This window comes from Leucopleurus acutus (genome assembly GCF_964270905.1).
Source record: "Leucopleurus acutus genome assembly, chromosome: 4".
In the NCBI taxonomy this organism is placed as follows: Eukaryota; Metazoa; Chordata; class Mammalia; order Artiodactyla; family Delphinidae; genus Leucopleurus; species Leucopleurus acutus.
In genome coordinates this window covers 110,541,338-110,559,699 of record NC_139146.1, presented here as the reverse complement: position 1 = coordinate 110,559,699, position 18,362 = coordinate 110,541,338, and the positions used below count along the sequence as shown (strand labels likewise).

At 41.4% G+C, this 18,362-nt stretch overlaps 1 protein-coding gene across 1 annotated transcript; it reads right to left on the bottom strand.

The window, feature by feature from the left end:
• Window positions 1-3,182: 3,182 nt before the first annotated feature.
• ODAPH (odontogenesis associated phosphoprotein) lies at window positions 3,183-9,669 on the bottom strand (the record flags this gene model as incomplete). Its single annotated transcript, XM_082838257.1, has 2 exons — window positions 9,552-9,669; window positions 3,183-3,547 (listed from the first exon to the last, which is right to left on the bottom strand). Exons 1-2 carry the CDS (start codon window positions 9,616-9,618, stop codon window positions 3,183-3,185), a joined length of 432 nt encoding a protein of 143 aa, XP_082694383.1. The 5' UTR covers window positions 9,619-9,669.
• Between the last annotated feature and the right edge of the window lie 8,693 nt (window positions 9,670-18,362).

Below are 18,362 nucleotides of genomic sequence, written 5' to 3'. Positions count from 1 at the left end.
GAACATGTAATAAATCACCTATTTAGAACATAAGCCAAGATATCTATAAATTTTGTTGTCAGAAAATCAGTTTCTCCTTGCTTGTTGAACAGATATTTAAAGAATAACAGTTTGAAGAGGCATCTCAGATAATAGCTTTCCCAGGAAATCTGTATGTCTTCACCTAGCCTGGAGAGATTTTACAAAGAGGATTGGACTCAGATTTTGAAAAAAGTGATAGATTCTACTAATAAAAGCCTGAAAAAATTACAAAATTAAGTGAGCAATTAAATTGGAGCATTCTCTGTCTCTGGTTACCATTCTGACCTATTTTCTAATGAACTACTGAAAGGGAAAAAATTTATCAGTACTGAAAAGAGAAAGACTCATGTTAAAATTCTTCGAAGAAGTTTGAAAGCATGCACCAGTGGTCAGGAACTGTTTTATTTGAGAGAGATGTTTATACCTTATCTTTCTCTCCTCAATAGAAGTTCTTTTTTTGCTGGAGAAGATTTTAAAATCCTGAGACTTCCTCTGACATGTGGGAATTGATTTGGAAGCAAATAGGGTTAAAATACCAGGAGCCTTAAAAGTTCATTTATTTAACAAATATTTATTGAATCCCTACTATATGCAAGGATTGTTTTAAGTCCTGGAGATAAAGGAATGAACACAATAGATACAAATCACTGCTTTTAAAGAGCTTACTTTCTGATGTGAAAGACAAATAATAAAAGAGGTAACTATGAATACATATAGAATGACTGAATGTGATTCATGCTAGGGATAAAAATAAAGCCAGGAATGGGAAGAGGAAGTAGGTCTGTGCATGCACATTTAATTCGGGTGGCCAGGAACTGAGAGGTGGCATTTTATGAAGGTCCTGAAAGGAGTGAGGGGAGGACCCCTATGGATAACCTGTATTATCTGGGTCAAAGGCACCGTAGCCAGAGGGACCGCCAGGGCACAGGTCCTCAGGAGGGAGTGCGTTTGGTGTGAGGACCAGCAAGGAGGGCAGTGTGTCTGGAGTGGAGTGAGAAGGGAAAAGAGTAGTGTGAGATGAGGTCAGAGAGGAAGAGGCTGGGGATGAGGCGTGGGGAGGCCGAGTCATGCAGGCCACTGTTAAGGACCTGGACATCTGTGTCAAGAGGTTTCAGATGTATTAGTAGAGATGGCCCCTTCTACACAAATCATTGAACTGCTACTGTCCAATTCATGCTTATCGTAAATTTCCAATGTCAACATTGTGGGAGATATCTTCTGTTCAGAATGTGTGTTTCTCTCTTTTTCTGGTTCTTTTGATAGCCAACTATAGGGTTATATTTGAGGCTGTAAAAAATTTCTGGTTTAAATTTGCCTTAGTTGGGAAAGACAAATACATATGGCTTCGTGCTAAAAAATATGCAAAGTCTTCTGCTTACTGTTATTTTTTTTTTTTAGTATTTATTTATTTGGTGGCGCTGGGTCTTAGTTGCGGTGCACAGGTTCCTTAGTTGCGGCACGCAGGTTCCTTAGTTGTGGCATGTGAACTCTTAGTCACAGCATGTGGGATCTAATTCCCTGACCATGGATCAGAACCTGGGTCCCCTGCATTGGAAGCATGGAGTCTTATCCACTGCGCCACCAGGGAAGTCCCTTCTGCTTACTGTTATGAGGTGATATTTCAGTGAAATAGTGCCTCCCCCTCCCCGCTTTATTGAGATGTAATTGATGTATTACATTGTGTAAGTTTAAGGTGTACAACGTGTTGATTTTGTAACACTTACCTGTTGCAAAACGGTCACCACCAAAGCACTAGCTACCACCTCCATCCCATTACACAATTACCATCTCTTTTTTGTGATGAGAACATTCAGGATCTACTCTTTTAGCAACTTTTAAATATATAATAGAGTATTATTAGCTATAATCACCACACTGTACATTAGATCCCTAGGACTTGTTAATCTTAGAAGTGGAAGTTTGTGCCTTTTGACCAATATCTCCCCATTTCTCCACCTCTCCCAGTCACTGTACTCTCTGTGAATTTGGCTTTTTTAGATTCCACATATAAGTGATATTATACAGTATTTGTCTTTCTATGTCTGACTTATCAGTGAAATATTACTTAATATAACCTTGCCAACTACCAGTCAATGAAATATTTGAAAGCTTGTTTAACAAATTAAATCTACAGTTATAATTAGCATACCTTTACTGATTTCCTCTGCACTGCAGCATTTAAAACGTTTTCAATTGATAGATAATTTACATATTGTAAAATACATAAATCTTAAACATACAGCTTGGTGAATTTTTAGAAATGTGTATACCCTGTGTAACCATCACCCAGATTAAGAAATGGAATATTTTCAGGTCCCAGCAGGCTCCCTCTTGCCCTTACTCAGCCAATATCCCCTCAGAAGTCATCACTATTCTGCCCTCTATCACATCACCATGGGTTGGTTTTGCTTGTTCCTGAATTTCATATAAATGGAATCTTACTGTATGTATTCTTTTGTGTTTGGCTTCTTTCACTCAACACGAAATTGTGAGATTCATTTATGTTGTTGTGTGAAGCAGCGATCTGCTGTTTTTCATGGCTGTGTTGTATTCTAGGATATGAGATGATCATTATTTACCCTTTCTACTGTTGGTGGACATTCATGCTGTTTCCAGTTTAGAGCTGTTTTATGATGACTCAGTGCTTTGACCTGGTGATAACTCTAGGAGTTGCTCAGGTATACAGAATTTATTGCCCCAAATACACTGCTCCAGTTGTGTCTGCTCGTTTGTACCTCCCACTCCTCAATGCTGTGGTCCTTCTGCTGTTTAGAACAAGGAAGTTCCTATTGGAACCTGATATTTACTTACACTTTATTATAAAAATTAGTCAAATACGCTCTGTGCTTGAAAAAGGAAAGAAGTGGTTTTCTTTATTTTTTTCTTACGTATAAAAGTACCTGAGCATTCATACAATTCAACATCAAAAAAACAAACAACTTGATTAAAAAATGGGCAGAACTGAATAGACATTTTTCCAAAGAAGACATGCAGATGGCCAACAGGCACATGAAAAGGCTCAAAATCACTAATCATCAGGGAAATGCAGATCAAAACCACAATGAGATATCACCGATGCTTAATTTTCCAGTCCAATAGTTTTAGTTTAGTCACTGAAAACAGAAATCTTTTTCTAGTCTTTCCTGAGGCCTTGGCTTCTTTTACTTCAGCACGTTTGGTGCTTCTCTCTTTTCTCTGCTTTCCTCAGAGGAGCTTCCTCTCCAGAGTCTTCTTCTGGGGAAATAATAATAAGGAGGAAGGCGACTGTGCGGCCGAAAAAATGGATGGAACTGAAAATGGTGGTAGCACATCGGAGGGAGGAAAGGTCTGTATGGGAACCTAATGTGGACTCTGGGCCTTTGTGGTGGGAAAAAATGGAAGGGACACCTGGGTGTCCTGGTGATGGGCTGGATCCTCGTCACTGGGTTCCTTGTGGTGGGAGGAGGGGTAAGTGTAAAGATCTGGCAGTCCGTAGGCTCTGCATTATTTTGTGAGTCTCCAGGAGGGGTGAATACCTCTTCCTGTCCTGTGGGGAGAAAAGCGCAAGTCAGGAAACAGGCCTGATGACACGAGCAGAGGGGAGAGTCTTCAGGTGGAGGCAGGGGAGAAAGAGGGGAAGAGAGAATTCTAGAGTCTCAAAGCATGTTGGAGAGAACTGCCCAGCCCAGTAAAATGAGACACGGACACTCCTTATGACCCAGAAATTCCACTCGGAATTTACCCAAGAGAAATGAGTGCTTATATCTACAAAAGACTAGTTCAAGAACGTTCACAACAGTCTTATTAACATTAACCCAAACCTGCTAACAATGCCAGTGTCCATCAATAGGAGAATGGATAAACAAACTGTGTATTCATACAATGAAAGAATACTCAGCAATGAAAAGGAAGAATTACTAATACAACAACATGGATGTATCCTGTGATGTTATGTTGAGCAAAGAAGTTAGACACAAAAGAATACATACTGTAAGATTCCATTTTTATGAAGTTCAAGAACAAGCAAAACTAATCTATGGTAAAAAAAAAAAAGTCAAAAATAGTTAGCTTAGGGTTAGCATAGGTGTTATTTAGTGGAAAAAGTAACCAGTGAATTCTTTAGATCTCGATCTGGGTGGTTGTTACATGAATATGGAGATAGATATACACACACACACATTTATATTTACACATACATACCTATAGACACAAAAATACAAATGTACACACATATGTATACACACACACATATCTAAAATGTGATCAATATATACCCTTAAGATTTGTGCATTTTATTGTGCATAAATTATACATAAAGAAAGAAAATTTGATGGAAAAAAAGTAATGTAAAGAAAAGGCCTGCTTCACTTCCCCAGCAGTGAAATCATTCCCTGAAGAGGAAGGCAGGGAACATCTACTTGCTCCAGGGGAATGAGCACTGAGGACCAGGATGACATTAATTTCTGAGAAGAAATTTGGATCAACCTCCAGTGTCAAGGTCTTCCCTCTAGCTGTATCATACAATCAAACTGGCTGCGAAAAAGCAAGCTTTCCTTTAGGAAATTATTTCTTCACTCCCTTAGAGACTTACCAAAACAGGCCTGGAAAGGGTTGCTGAGTGTGAATGATGGAAAAATGAATTCCTCACAGTAAGGTGAGAGCTAGATTCCCCTCACCTTTAAAACAGCTGAATTCAGGTTTCTTGGTTATACTGGGTCTGCTTATTCATAGCCCCTTCTAGAGATTGTTTCACCCATAATACCTGGAAAGGTCAGTACTACACTCCTTTGGCTATGGCTGATTGGACTGTTGTTAGACACTCAACTCATTCATTGGCTGGCCAGTGACCAATCAGATTCTCACTCAAGAATTTCAACAGAGACACAGCTAGTGGAAGATGTTACTGCAAGTGGTAGGGCGGGGGCTGGAGTGTCAGGTATTGGCCAGTTGAATGTTGAATAAACAGAGAAACCAATATTTCCATAGCTGTAAAATGGGGAAAGCCTCTCAAAGAGAAAAAGAAACAAGTGTCTCTGTGGTAACAGAGTGATGATGAGAGTAACCTTGACTCTTGAATTTCTCAGGGCTGGTCTTTTTGAGGGCTGGCTGTACTTAAGGTCCTTGGAAATATAATAATCACCCCACCTCCAGCTCTATTCATTTTCTTTTAAGCCAGCTTGAATGGGTGTCTGTTTCTTGAATTAAATACTGACCCTTTCTCCCATACCCACCCAGGCTACTGAGTATTAAAATCTTATGGCTGAAACTAAATTAAGACATTTCAAACTACAGAAGATGATTAAATCCCATATTACTCATTCTTTCCTCTACACAATCAGATCAATTCTGAACCTTTGTAACATGAAAACTTTCTGCTGAGAATCCAGTCACTAGGGGAGAAGCTAGCCTTATTCTTAAATTTAAAAAAAAATTTATATATTATTAGCTGCGTTGGGTCTTCGTTGCTATGCACGGGCTTTCTCTAGTTGCGGCGAGCAGGGGCTACTCTTCGTTGTGGTGCGCGGGATTCTCATCGTGGTGGCTTCTTTTGTTGCAGAGCATGGACTCTAGGCATGCGGGCTTCAGTAGTTGTGGCTCGCGGGCTCTAGAGCGCAGGCTCAGTAGTTGTGGCGCACGGGCTTAGTTGCTCCGCGGAATGTGGGATCTTCCTGGGCCAGGGCTCGAACCCGTGTCCCATACATTGGCAGGAGGATTCTTAACCACTGTGCCACCAGGGAAGTCTGAAGCTAGCCTTATCCTTAAGCTCCATCTTGACATTTTGCTATCAGATCAGGCTTAGCTAGGTCTTGGGCTCTGCCACTCAGTAAGCTGAACTCCAGTTTTTAAAAACACCCACCCCTTGTGCTTTTTCTACTTCTTAAAACTGAGGCTATTCTCCAAATCCTCCTGACAATGGTGCTCTAGGCATCTGGAACCAGATTTTTAAAAGCCCAGAGCCATGGATGATTTTTTTGAAGTAGTTTTTGTGGAATGGAGGAAACCGAGTCAGATTCCAGTGGCTTAAATAGGTGGGAAAAAAGACTCAGAAGTGTGTAGAGTTCTCTTTGAAGTGAGAGAAGTAGAACCAAAGAAGTTTATGGTAGATCATGTCTCATTTCCTCAGGGAGGCCTTCCCTCCCTTGAGGCTGGCTTAAGGCCCCTGGCAATATGCTTCCCTAGCACCCTGTGAGTCCACTTTCATCATATTCATCAGTCATGTGATTACTATTCAGCGGTTGTATTCCTCCTGCACTGAAGTATCTGTCTGATCATTCTGTACACCTGGTCTCACCGCTAGCCCAGTGCCTACGGTGGACTTGAACAGACTGAGAGAAATCTCAGTTTCCATAATTTCAAAAGTTACCAGATTCCTACCTCTCAGGGATAATGTGATCATTAATAAGCAAATATTTCTCATTATGTAACATACTGACATGACACCAAAGATACTGAATATCAAACACAAAGAGCTCTTTTGCAACCATAATTAGACCAAAGTAGGTCAAATATTTAAGTGCAGATTGGAAACATTTTGAGAGGCAGAACGGCATAGGATCCCTGAGCGCTGCCGTTTAATAATTGTGTGACCATCGACAGCTTCCTTAACTTCTCCCAGTCTTCTTTTCCTTATTTGTAAAATGGAGAAAATAATACTACCTATCTCACTGGCTTGTAAAGTGCTGAGAACATGCCTGACACGTGCATTTGGTAGGTCTTAGCTGTTGTTATTGGGCCTCCATCAACACAAGGCCTGTTGACTCTGTTGGTCATTGCTATGTCCCTAGTACCCAGAACAGTCCCTGGCTTGGCCTCATGCCCAGTACATAGCTGATTAATTGAATGAGGCAGATGTTGAGTGTAGATGCTGAGTTCCTCTCTGTAGATTTTTGTGAAGCTCAGTATTTCATTCCAGTCCCAGAAAAAAATTTAAAAAAAAATTTTTTTTGGCCTCGCTGCCCGGCATACAGGATCTTAGTTCCCTCACCAGGGGTTGAACCTGTGCCCCCTGACGTGGGAGTGCAGAGTCTTACCCACTGGACCGCCAGGGAAGTCCCTCCAGTCCCAGGAAAATTGCAATAATAACTTACATTCAAAATTAGAGGATAGGGCTTCCCGGGTGGCGCAGTGGTTAAGAATCCACCTGCCAATGCAGGGGACACGGGTTCCAGCCCTGGTCTGGGAAGATCCCACGTGCCGTGGAGCAACTAAGCCCGTGTGCCAGAACTCCTGAGACTGTGCTCTAGAGCCCACAAGCCACAATTAGTGAAGCCCGTGCGCCTAGAACCTGTGCTCCACAACAAGAAAAGCCACTGCAAAGAGAAGCCTGCGCACCGCAACGAAGAGTAGCCCCCGCTGGCTGCAACTAGAGAAAGCCCTCACTCAGCAACGAAGACCCAATGCAGCCAAAAATAAAATAAAATAAATTTAAAAAATTAAAAGATAATAAAATAATCAAGACCCAAAATATTGCTTGGAGTTTGGACATCAATTTTAAGTGGGTTTACTATAGTCTAGACATGAAATTCATCGTATGCTAACAGCTAGTACTTTAAAAAAAAAAAAAGTAAGGGTGAGATGACCTTTTTAAAAAATATATAATTATCTGTACTCTGTGGTTATTTGGGCAGACAATAGCTGGTTTGTAGTGAACTACCCTGATTTCTAAGAGAAGTAAGTTTTATACTTGATGTATAAGTATGCAGTTCTTCTTTTACACTTGGAGTATCACATAAATTCTCAGGTGCCTTTAGAGTCGAACCAAAAAGAAATATAAGTCCTGTGATTAATTTGCTCACAGTAACTGCAACTTAATTCATTTTGTAGACTCACAGAATAACTGGCTATTTTAGCCAAATCTCTAATTTTACAGGTAAAGACACAGGAGCCCAGTTCATACCAGTTCACACAGGCCTCTTTCAATCCTATGCTATAAGTCTAGTAGTTTCAACAGTGTGCAGGTTACTTTGTTACGTGCTGTGACAAATGCAGAGATGATAAAGACATGGGGCCTTCCCTCGAGAGGTGGGGAGACGCCACAAATACATGGATCTATAATGCAGAGCAGAATGCAGTATGGACCACGGGTGATATACAAATTGCTCTAAGAATTCAAAGATGTCAGAGAGAGAGAGATTGCAATCTGAAAGCTATGTGTCTTAAGAAAGCCTTATGTGAAGGTAATACTATAGTGACATTAAACGTCACCATGTGAAGCAGAATTGCAATAAACAGAGGTGAAATCAGGAGCGGGGGCAACCATAGCTGCTGCTGTGGAGGAGAGAGAGAACAGGGTGGGTTTGGAGACCCACACATGACCCCGTCTGGCAGAGCCAGGGCATGTGTAAGTGGGTGATGGCCTGGAGCCAGGGCTGCCTGGAGAGAGTGAAGCTGCATTTGAAGGTCTTTGAGGCTAGTCTGAGGGATAGTGGGGAAGAGTGAGCCTAAATCAGAAATCACATTTTAATGGTGTTTTAAAAAAAATGTGAATAAACCTCTAATCTCATTATAACTTATTTAGCTACGTATTTACAAGGTTTCCTGAAGAGTGGTTGACTTTCTGGAAAGGTGCCCGGTGTCAGGTTTTGTGTTATGGTGCCACTTTCAGATGTCACTTTTAGCGGGTGATGTTTGCAGTCTTGTCTTGGGAATCGGGCAGGTGTTCTTTGTAATCTGTCTCCTTGCCCTCTGATCACCTGAGTTCATGCAGAGATTGGACAAGGTGATCTCTGGTGGCCTCACCACCACCTCTGATGTCCCTGCCCCTTTCTGTTCTGTTGTGACCTTTGGTGGATGGGTGCAGGGAACTTGCTAGGGGATGACTAGGGTCTGACTGAGCTCCTGCAAAGTCCCAGGCCACGTGCAAGTGGTGGAGGACTCAGTTTGACTCCTGGGGCTCTCCCCCTTTTCTTTCCTGTCCCCAGGGTTTGTAAACCAATGCTCTGGCTCAGGCCATCTGGAAATTTTGTAGTGGGGGAAAAGGAAAGAGAAAGGAGTAGGGGAGAAATTGAATCTAATAGAACCTTAAAGAAAGAAGTCTAGGCTAACCTCCGCAGCACCAAGACACAACTGACTAGATGTGATTAATTAAAGCAGTTAATAAACAGAGACTGAACACCCACCATGGGCAAAATACCATGCTGTTGGGCATATAAAGAGGTGGACATTGCTGTAATTCAGGGTGGAAATTGTTAGCTCTATATCAATAATAACTAGTATTCATATAGTGCTTGAAGGATGAAGAGCTTTTCTTGCATGATAGCTCATTTGGTCCTCACGACCCCCATAATAATGGACATCATTAATGCTGTCACTTCACACTTGAGGAAATGGATAGCAGAACAGTTAAGTGTGTCTAAAGTCACATAGCTAGGGCTGAGACTAGGACCTTCCGATGATACAATTCAGCCTCTTTCTCTTTAACCACACAGGCTGATGAAAGCTGACGTAAATAGTTCCAGTTCACGATATGCATAATCACGGAGCCAAATTTTGTCTTTTCACACAACTTATTAATTACTGGACCCACAGTAGAATAAAAACAAAACCCTTACCTTCTGCCACAGTTACCACCAACCAGCAGACCAGTAGCCAGTAGGAGAAGCAGAGTCTGTGAGCCATGGCTTCTACCCCAAGCAGTCACTGCCTTGAACCCAACGTGGCTTAAAAGGGGTTGGTGAGTCACCCACAGACTGATTCAGGGAGTTTTCATTTGCATAGTGGACCACAGGGATTAGGGCCTGTGGTGTGAGGGCAAGAAATCAGCAAGGAAATACCAGACAGTATTTGTCAACCAGAGCTTCTTGTAATGACAGCCAAACGTCATTCATCTGTCCTTGGTTGGAGTTGGATTGTGGACAACCACGCCCTCACTATCGTTTTAATTCCTTCAAACTTCCCCTCTTAGTGCCTTCTCATTACTTGTGTATATAGGTCTCCCTCAGCAAGAGAAAGAATCTGTCCAGGAAATGTTCAGCACTGCTTCCTTCTGTGTAGCTTACTTACTTAACAAAACCAAACAGGACAGGGAGGACGTTATCTAAAGGCTTTGTGACCCCGGCAGTTTGAAGAGGCTGTTTACAGATCTTGGATCAGGGATTACGACTTCTCCTCTGCTTTTGTCAAGGAGCCGAGAGCAGCAGAGTCAGAAAACTATCTTCTCTAGTAGCCATCATGGTCACTGTCTAAACAAACATGAAAATTTTGGGAGATTAACTTAGTGATTTGTCCTTCCAAGGCCCCCTCTGATTCATCAAACTGCCCGTAAGATGCCTGGTTTGTTTCCTGTCAGCTGCTGGAAGAATGGGAGTGGGCGGTCACAAGTGCTTTAAAAGCACGGACGTTGGAGTTAGAGATGATCATACTAAGTGAAGTAGGTCAGAAAGAGAAAGACACGAGCTTCCCTGGTGGCGCAGTGGTTGAGAGTCCGCCTGCCGATGCAGGGGACACGGGTTCGTGCCCCGGTCCGGGAAGATCCCACATGCCGCGGAGCGGCTGGGCCCGTGAGCCATGGCTGCTGAGCCTGCGGGTCCGGAGCCTGTGCTCTGCAAGGGGAGAGGCCACAGCAGTGAGAGGCCCGCGTACCACAAAAAAAAAAAAAAGGAAAGAAAGAAAAAAAAAAAACTAGTCCTGGGTCTTTTGTATAAGTGATTGGAAAAAAGGCACACATTTTGCCTTTGGACTTGAAGTTGGGAAGAGACATGAAGAGAGAGTCTGCTCAATAAAACAGAGTGGAGAGATATCAGATTCTGACAACAACATTTGAACCTCTGAAGCCAGCTATACCTGAAGCCGTACACAGTGCACGGCATGTGGTATGCTAAAATGGATTTTAAAGTATTCCCAACATAGACTTATAGAAACAAATCACATAGAGAATACAGATTCTAAGTCTAGTGCTGCTTGCTAAATGGAAAGAACAGCTATTAACTTTTATATTCTTGTATTTGATTACAAACTATAGAAGTAGACAGGGAGTAGAAAATTACGTCAGTTCCAGTGGCTGGGTAAGGCATTTGCAGAGATTAAGACCGATCTTTTTCTCATTCCATGCATTCTTCCTGAGAGCTGAGAGAAACCCGGTGACTAGACAGACTCCCGAGCAGGTGGAAGCTGTGGATACCTGAATGTCTTGGCTATATATGCGGTGAGGTGACTTCACCCTGCGTGCTCAGCCGCCCTGTTTATGCTTGGCAGTAGCATCAGACAGATCCAGATTGTGGCGATGAGTCACTATGGGCTCTCCCCAGCCTCAGACATAGGGTGAGTTCACATTTTATCCTTCAGCCTCTAACTGCCCCAGTAGGAGCTCCTGAATGGAATGATTGAAGTCTGGCCTTCAGGTGTTTTGAATATTCAATAGTAATTCAGCATTCAGTGAATCGAAATCTCTGGGTCTGGCGTTGTAGATCAGGGTCGACAACGTGTCTGTATAACAGCGAGAAAATGTGTCATTATACCAGCTGTGAGACCATGAGCAAGTTACCTGACTTGTCTAATTTCCTCATCTATAAAATGAGAATAATAAGAGTACCTACCTCATAGGTTTGCTGGGAGGTTAAATGAGTTAATACCATTTTAGCACTTTCAGTGGAGATTGGTGCCATGTAAATGTTAGCTATCATTACTACCGAAAAATAATATAACTTTCTGTCTTGGACAAACATCTCCTCTAGAACCTGGATATCTGAAACAAAACAAAGAAAAGGCAGAATGTGAGGATTTATGAAGATTGTGAAAAGTTCTATGAGAGTGTGCAATACTTCTCAGGTAGCAGTACTTTGAAGTCCTGTTTTTTAGTTTTTTGAGGTATTGAGTCAGTTGGAAAGCTGAATGGGAAATTTCTCAACAGGAAATGAAGGGGTTCTGCTAGGTGATCAGTCACAGGCAAGCTAACTAAAATCTTGTCATCATACCTTCCCAGACAGTGGTTTCTGTAACTTGCAATAGTAAAGCTGGTGGGGGTTGAGAGTTCTTAGAAATATCCAGGAGTAACAGGAAATGGTAGTAATTTAAGACTTGGATTCAACTTTAGCCAATGTCTCCAGGAGATGATGAGGGTAATGGTAACAAGCAACTACTAGTTTTTCAGAAATGGCATAGTTTTGATTTAAATTTGTAGAATGCTGTTAACATTTTATTTTTCTCTCCCGCCCTCCCTGCCTGCCTTTTTCCTTCCTCTCCTTTCTCTCTCTCTCTCACACTGCCCCGGCCCCGCCCCCCCGGAAGTATATGCTCCCTTCTCTAGAACTAGGCACTTTTAACAGTTTGCCATATATCCTTCCATACCTTTTCCTATATATTTACATACATGCACACTCAGAAACTGTTCTGTAGGTGGCTTTAAAAAAATTTTATATAAATGGGATATTTTGTGTTGCCTTCTAAATTATTTCTTTTTCACTTAAAATATGTCTTTTCTTTCCATGCCAATCCATATAGATTGGTCTCTTTCTTTTGACTTGTTGCTTGTTATTGCCCTTATGGGTGCACCATAGTTTTCTTTATTGATTCACCACTTGGTGGAATTTGGGTTGCTTTCCATTTTCTGCTCTTACAAACAATCCTCCCATAGCCCTCTCTGGGCACATGCAGAGTGCCTTTGCTATAAGGTACATTTAAAAATAACTTGCTGAAACTGTTTTTAGATTTAAATTATAGAATACGTTTTCATTTCACTCTAAAATTTTCCAGTCCCTCTGGGCCTTGGTGAGTTTGATCCTTTGGATAGCCACATTTCATTGCTGGCTAAAACTATTTCCTATCTTTTCAACAAAATATGTCCAGATAATGGTGACAGCCACAGAAAGGTGAAATGTACATCTCAATAAGGCATTCCCTACTTTTAAGACCCACCCACAAGTCATAGTCACTCATAGAGTGGCAGCCAAAACATTTTTTTAAATCCTCAGGATTTCAGAGGTCATTCCCTTCAGCTGTAAAGCCTGGCAGCACGTTGTACCATTATAAAGTCTACCTCTTTTATAAGCACCAGTACCCTTCATTTCTAATTAAATTCTATGTTGAGTACACTTTGCCGGCAAGTCTGCAACTGACGCCCATCTCCACAAGGTGCTCACCTCTAGTATTTGTGGTTAGCATTCTGCACAGCCTGTATGCTTCATTATCTTTGTTTGATAAAACACTTGTCTTTTGAAAAGCATGAGGCCAGATTTGCTGAGTCATATGTGATGTTATTTTTGAACTGCACAAACTCTACCACAAGGATTTGGGAAATTTATTATCTGACACAAATCTGTCGGGGACTCCTCAGCTAAGGTTAGTTCAAAGACTGTCTATTTAGTAAGTGACTGGGTACTCTGAGACAGTGCTACTCAAAGTAGCTAGTCCAGAATGAGATAAGGTGCTTCTCGTTCTACAATGTAAATCAACACATTGTTTCATTCAGGGAGAAAATCTTGCTGTGAAAACATGTTGACTAAATAGTGGGCTTGGTGATGTAGTTGATTTACTTTCTGGTGCCAGCTCCTTCACTTGGACACGGGTTTCTGAACCACATGATGAGTAGCACTGTTTAAAGTGAAATCGAATGAATAAATGAATGAATGAGACATATCTAAGATAAATGACTTTTCAGGGTTGACGTGGGAGGATACGATTAAATAAAATTTTCCCTTTCAGTGGGACAATGTTCCTTGCCTGCTTTTGAGCTGCCACAGAGAGGGAAAGTTTATTTAAGGCACAAATAGCTCAACCGGCCACTGTTGCCCGTACTATTATTCCCTATCTCCCTATCAAGTTCATTTTCCCCTTCTTGTGTTTTGCCCTTCTTCCTGTTCTTATCTCCTTTTCCCATGCTCCTGCCATGGCATTTAAAGAGAGAAAAATAATGTATGGAGAGCTCATTGTATGGTCTATGTTTTACAACCAGTTAAATATAATTCTCACTACAACAGGGTGAGGAAGGTATTACTGTCCACTGTGTAAATAGAGAAGCTCAGTAACTTGGCCCAGGTCCCATATGTAATAAACTGACAGGCTTGAGAATTGAACCCAGGTTTGTTTGGTTCTCCCCAGGTGGTTGGGTCTCCTACCCTCACATCTAAGGAGGGTGCTAACAGAATCCAGGCCCTGGGACAGAACCTTTTAAGGTGCCCACACTGACACACTTAAGTTCCATTTTGGAACTTGGAGGCTCCATTAATTTCATAGTCACCTACTTTAATTGCCATGGTCCTGCCATGTGGCCCACTTCTCTGTGTTTGTGTTACATACATGTGCGTCCCTGTAGGCTGTGAATTCCTTCATCTAATCATCTTTGTATCCCTCGCAACAGTGTATGGGGCTTTGAAAGTGGCACACTCGATGGGGTTATGATGTTAAATATGCTAGTCTGTAAACTTCTTTATGTGCCTAAGATAAAGATTAAATGAATGAGACTGAGACTGAAGCCCTTATACTTTAAGATGTTGCGGCATGAATTCTATTGCACATGTGTGTCTACTAATAAAGCAGGGCACAGTGAGGAGAAAGGCATCAGGCAGCCCATCCTCCTGAAATGCACTCCTTGGTGTCCCTGGATTATGACTTTTGGAACGTCTTACTAGTCTCTAACTTCCTTGAGGGTAGGAACTGGTCTTTTCTTTATCAGTTCTCTAGTGCCTACATTTTCTGGCATACAGTTCCTGAAACTTGAAAAATACTTGTGAAATGGTTGAATGTGCTAAGTTCTCAGCATTTCCTCTTAAACTGCTGTTACTGGTGCTTACTATGGACCCCCATGCGGTTCTTAAATGACAGATTGTATCTGGCTTCTGCTTCTGAGGTTTCCTTGTACTGGTCCGACATTTTCCTCTCCCAACTCCATCTCTTCCAGCTCCTGCTTTGCATCAGGCATAATTCTATGAGCAGAAGTACAGCTGGGAGGAAGGTGAGGGATGTGGGAGCATGGGCACCACGGTTTCTCCTGAGCAAATCTCCAAAAGGGAGATGTGACAGTTCTTAGAAGTATGGTGAAATGCGGTTTGAGGAATCAAAGTCTATCAGGTGTAAGCTTCCAGGAGTCCTGTCTTAGTGCAGTACTTAATGCCTGTAGCATGGAATTGTGACAACACATAGGAAATGCTGCCTACCAGGGAAGCTCATGAAAGATTCAGTGTCCAAGTTTTCCTGGGGGCTGCTCATGTAGGTACTCTTTGCCTAAGATATTCCCCAATATCAGCACATTATCCAATGTGCTCGGCACAAACCACATAGTTTCTACAAACTGTTGAGGCACAGAGAGCCCCTCTTCTCAGTTAGGGAATGGTGGAAACCCTTCTGAGATCCAAATTCCCAGAGGCCAGCCAACCTTGCAATCAGGTCTTTCTACGGACAGCAGTCTCAGGCCTGCTACGCTAATTCCTTTTTTTCAGACCCCTCAGCTTCAGATTTGTGTGGGGGGTGTTGCCACCTTTACAGATCTTACAGGATGTAGGAGCAGTGGCCCCCATCATATCTCCATTTAATTCACCACTCTGGCTCCTGCAAATTTAGATAGATGCTGCAGGATGACAGCAGACTAAAGCAAATTCAGCCAAGTAGTAGCCCTGACTACAGCTGTGTGCCAGATACGACATCTTGCTAGAGTCAATTAACATGGCTCTGGGTACATGGTATGCAATCGGTGATCGGTTGGGTGCATGCTTTCCCATCCCTATTAAAAAACAAGATCAGAAACAGTTCACATTCACATGGAATTAATAAAAAGCAATGTTAACAGCCTACATTATAACTCTCCTGCTTCTGTTATAATTGAAAGAGACCCAATCCAGGTAGATATTCTACAGAAAATCACTTAGTTCACTATATTGATGGATTATGTTAATCAAATGGGATGAGCAAGATGTGACTAGTAAATTTGACGCCTTGATAAAGTACATATGCTCTAGAGGGTGAGATAAAACTCATGAAATTCAGGGGCTTACCACATGAGTAAAATTTTGGGGGAGGAGTGTCCAGTGACCAGGGGCACGCTAGGACATGCCCTCTGAAGTAAAAGACAAATTAGTACAACTTGCATCTCTCACTATGAATAAGGAAGCACAATGCCTAATAAGCCTCTCTGGGTTCTGACGGCAGTGTATTACAAATCTGAGAATACCGCTCAGTTATATACTGGTGACATGAGGCTGCCAGTTTCGAGCAAGGCTGAGAGGAAAGAGGTCTATGGCAGATTCATATTGTGGTGGAAGCAGGCCTGCTACTTGGGTCACCTAACCTAGCAGACCCTAAGATATTACAGTTATTGGTGGAGGAAAAAATGTAGCAGAAGTTAAAGCAAAACCACTCTATACATACTCTTGATTTTTCTCTGCTCATTTTATTGAATAACTGAATGTATAAAAACCACATAGAGAACATTACTGGAAAAAAAATTTTTATTCTTCAAATATATAATGGATTCTTCACCACTCAAATTATTTCTATAATAATTTTATCTTTTTATTAAAACTATATATATATATATATATATATTTTTTTTTTTTTTTTGCGGTACGTGGGCCTCTCACTGTTGTGGCCTCTCCCGCTGCGGAGCACAGGCTCCGGACGCGCAGGCTCAGCGGCCATGGCTCACGGGCCCAGCCGCTCCGCGGCATGTGGGATCCTCCTGGACCGGGGCACGAACCCGTGTCCCCTGTATTGGCAGGCGGACTCTCAACCACTGCGCCATCAGGGAAGCCCCGTAAATATATATTTTTAATACATTTCATCTTTTCTCAAATGAATGACTATGGTATAATTGTGATTATCTTTAGCAACCAAAATCTATTTCCAGAAATTTAAACTTGATATGGAGAAAAATGCCATATCAAGTCCTTTGTACCTGATTTGGTGCTGAGGTTGAACTGGTGTATTGGTTTGTTCCAGGATCCAGAGGCTATTCCAAGCTTGAAAGCAAAGTGATATTCTTAGGTTGGCCTTGGCTGCTTAAGGAACCTCTGCATGCGGGATGACTGGCTCTGCTCTGCACAGGACAGTTCCTTCTCAGGCTAGGCTGGAATCTCTGGGAACAGTGGACTGAGGTATGCACCATGTTCAGGCATTTGTTTGGGTGGCAGGTGGAGAGGACCCTATCTCTTATGTCAGATTTCTATCTATTGGTAATCATTTCTCCATAAAAATAAATGGCAAGTGGAAAGCTCTGGGTTCTTGATGATACCAATACTTTGCCCACAGTTCTCTCTCTCTTGATGATACTAAGACCAACGAAAAAGAAGACAAAAGCTGAGTTCACTGTGAACACTAGTAGCAGAAGTGACTGCGGCAACTGTGACGATAGTGGCAGAAACTGGGGACTGATTTTTGGACAGGTCTTCTGGGCTTGATTTATTCTAAGCAGCCAGCAGAGATCTAGGATTTGGACATACTATGCTTGGATCTGTCCTCTTAGTTTTCTCCACTGTCCACTGACTTTAATTTTTTTTTTGCTCAAAAACAGGTTGAGGGAAAGAGTCTCCACCTCTATCACAGAATCTCCATAAAACTTAAGATCATACCCAAACTTCCCATTAGAGTGTCCACTATGAATTCAAAATTAAATAACTCAAATAAATAATGGGTAGGTAATGAGGTTTTTCTTAAGGTAGTAAAACGATAGGACCTCCATGATTTCTTCTTAGCATAATGCTAATCTTTCAAATGTGGGTAAAATCCCATTTAGAGGGAAGGTTTGGAATCCTACATAAAAATGTAACGTGCGTTAAAACAGAAAATTCTTAAATATAAAAAAATTCAAGTGACCATATCCTTACTGATATTAATGTAACACAAATAAAATTACAATGAACATTAGCAAAAAATGCAGCTCATTTCTAGTTAACACATTGAAATAACTGATATTCAAACTGTAACTATTATAGCATGGATGTGTGAATGAAGTTCATGAATGAACACATGCTTCAAGGTAGAATTTGGCTTTGGGCTAGTAATTTTATTCTGATCCACAGTGTTTATGACTCTTCATTTCAGTTGTTTTTACTAACAAATTAGGAGATAAACCTAAATTTCTGACCCTTGGATTAATTAGAAAATAACTAAGAGTTATTCTTTTGTAAATTCAGTAAGAAGCTATTCTAAAATTGCTGTTTACTTATCCAATTCTCTAAATAAAAGCTCTTGGATAGTAATCTACTCTCCTAATTAAAGGAAAATATTATAACTCTCTCTCCAATTCCTATTTTAACTAGAAGAGCCACATCATTATTTTTAATGTTTTTTTCTGCATTTCGTATTTTAAAAAACGTTAGTAACACTACTTTCTGTAAAATACAAAACAGCATTGAAAGTATCCAGTTACTACTGGCATTCAGATTTTGAAGATACACCTTTATGATGAAATAACAGTCATGAAACAAACTGTTCAG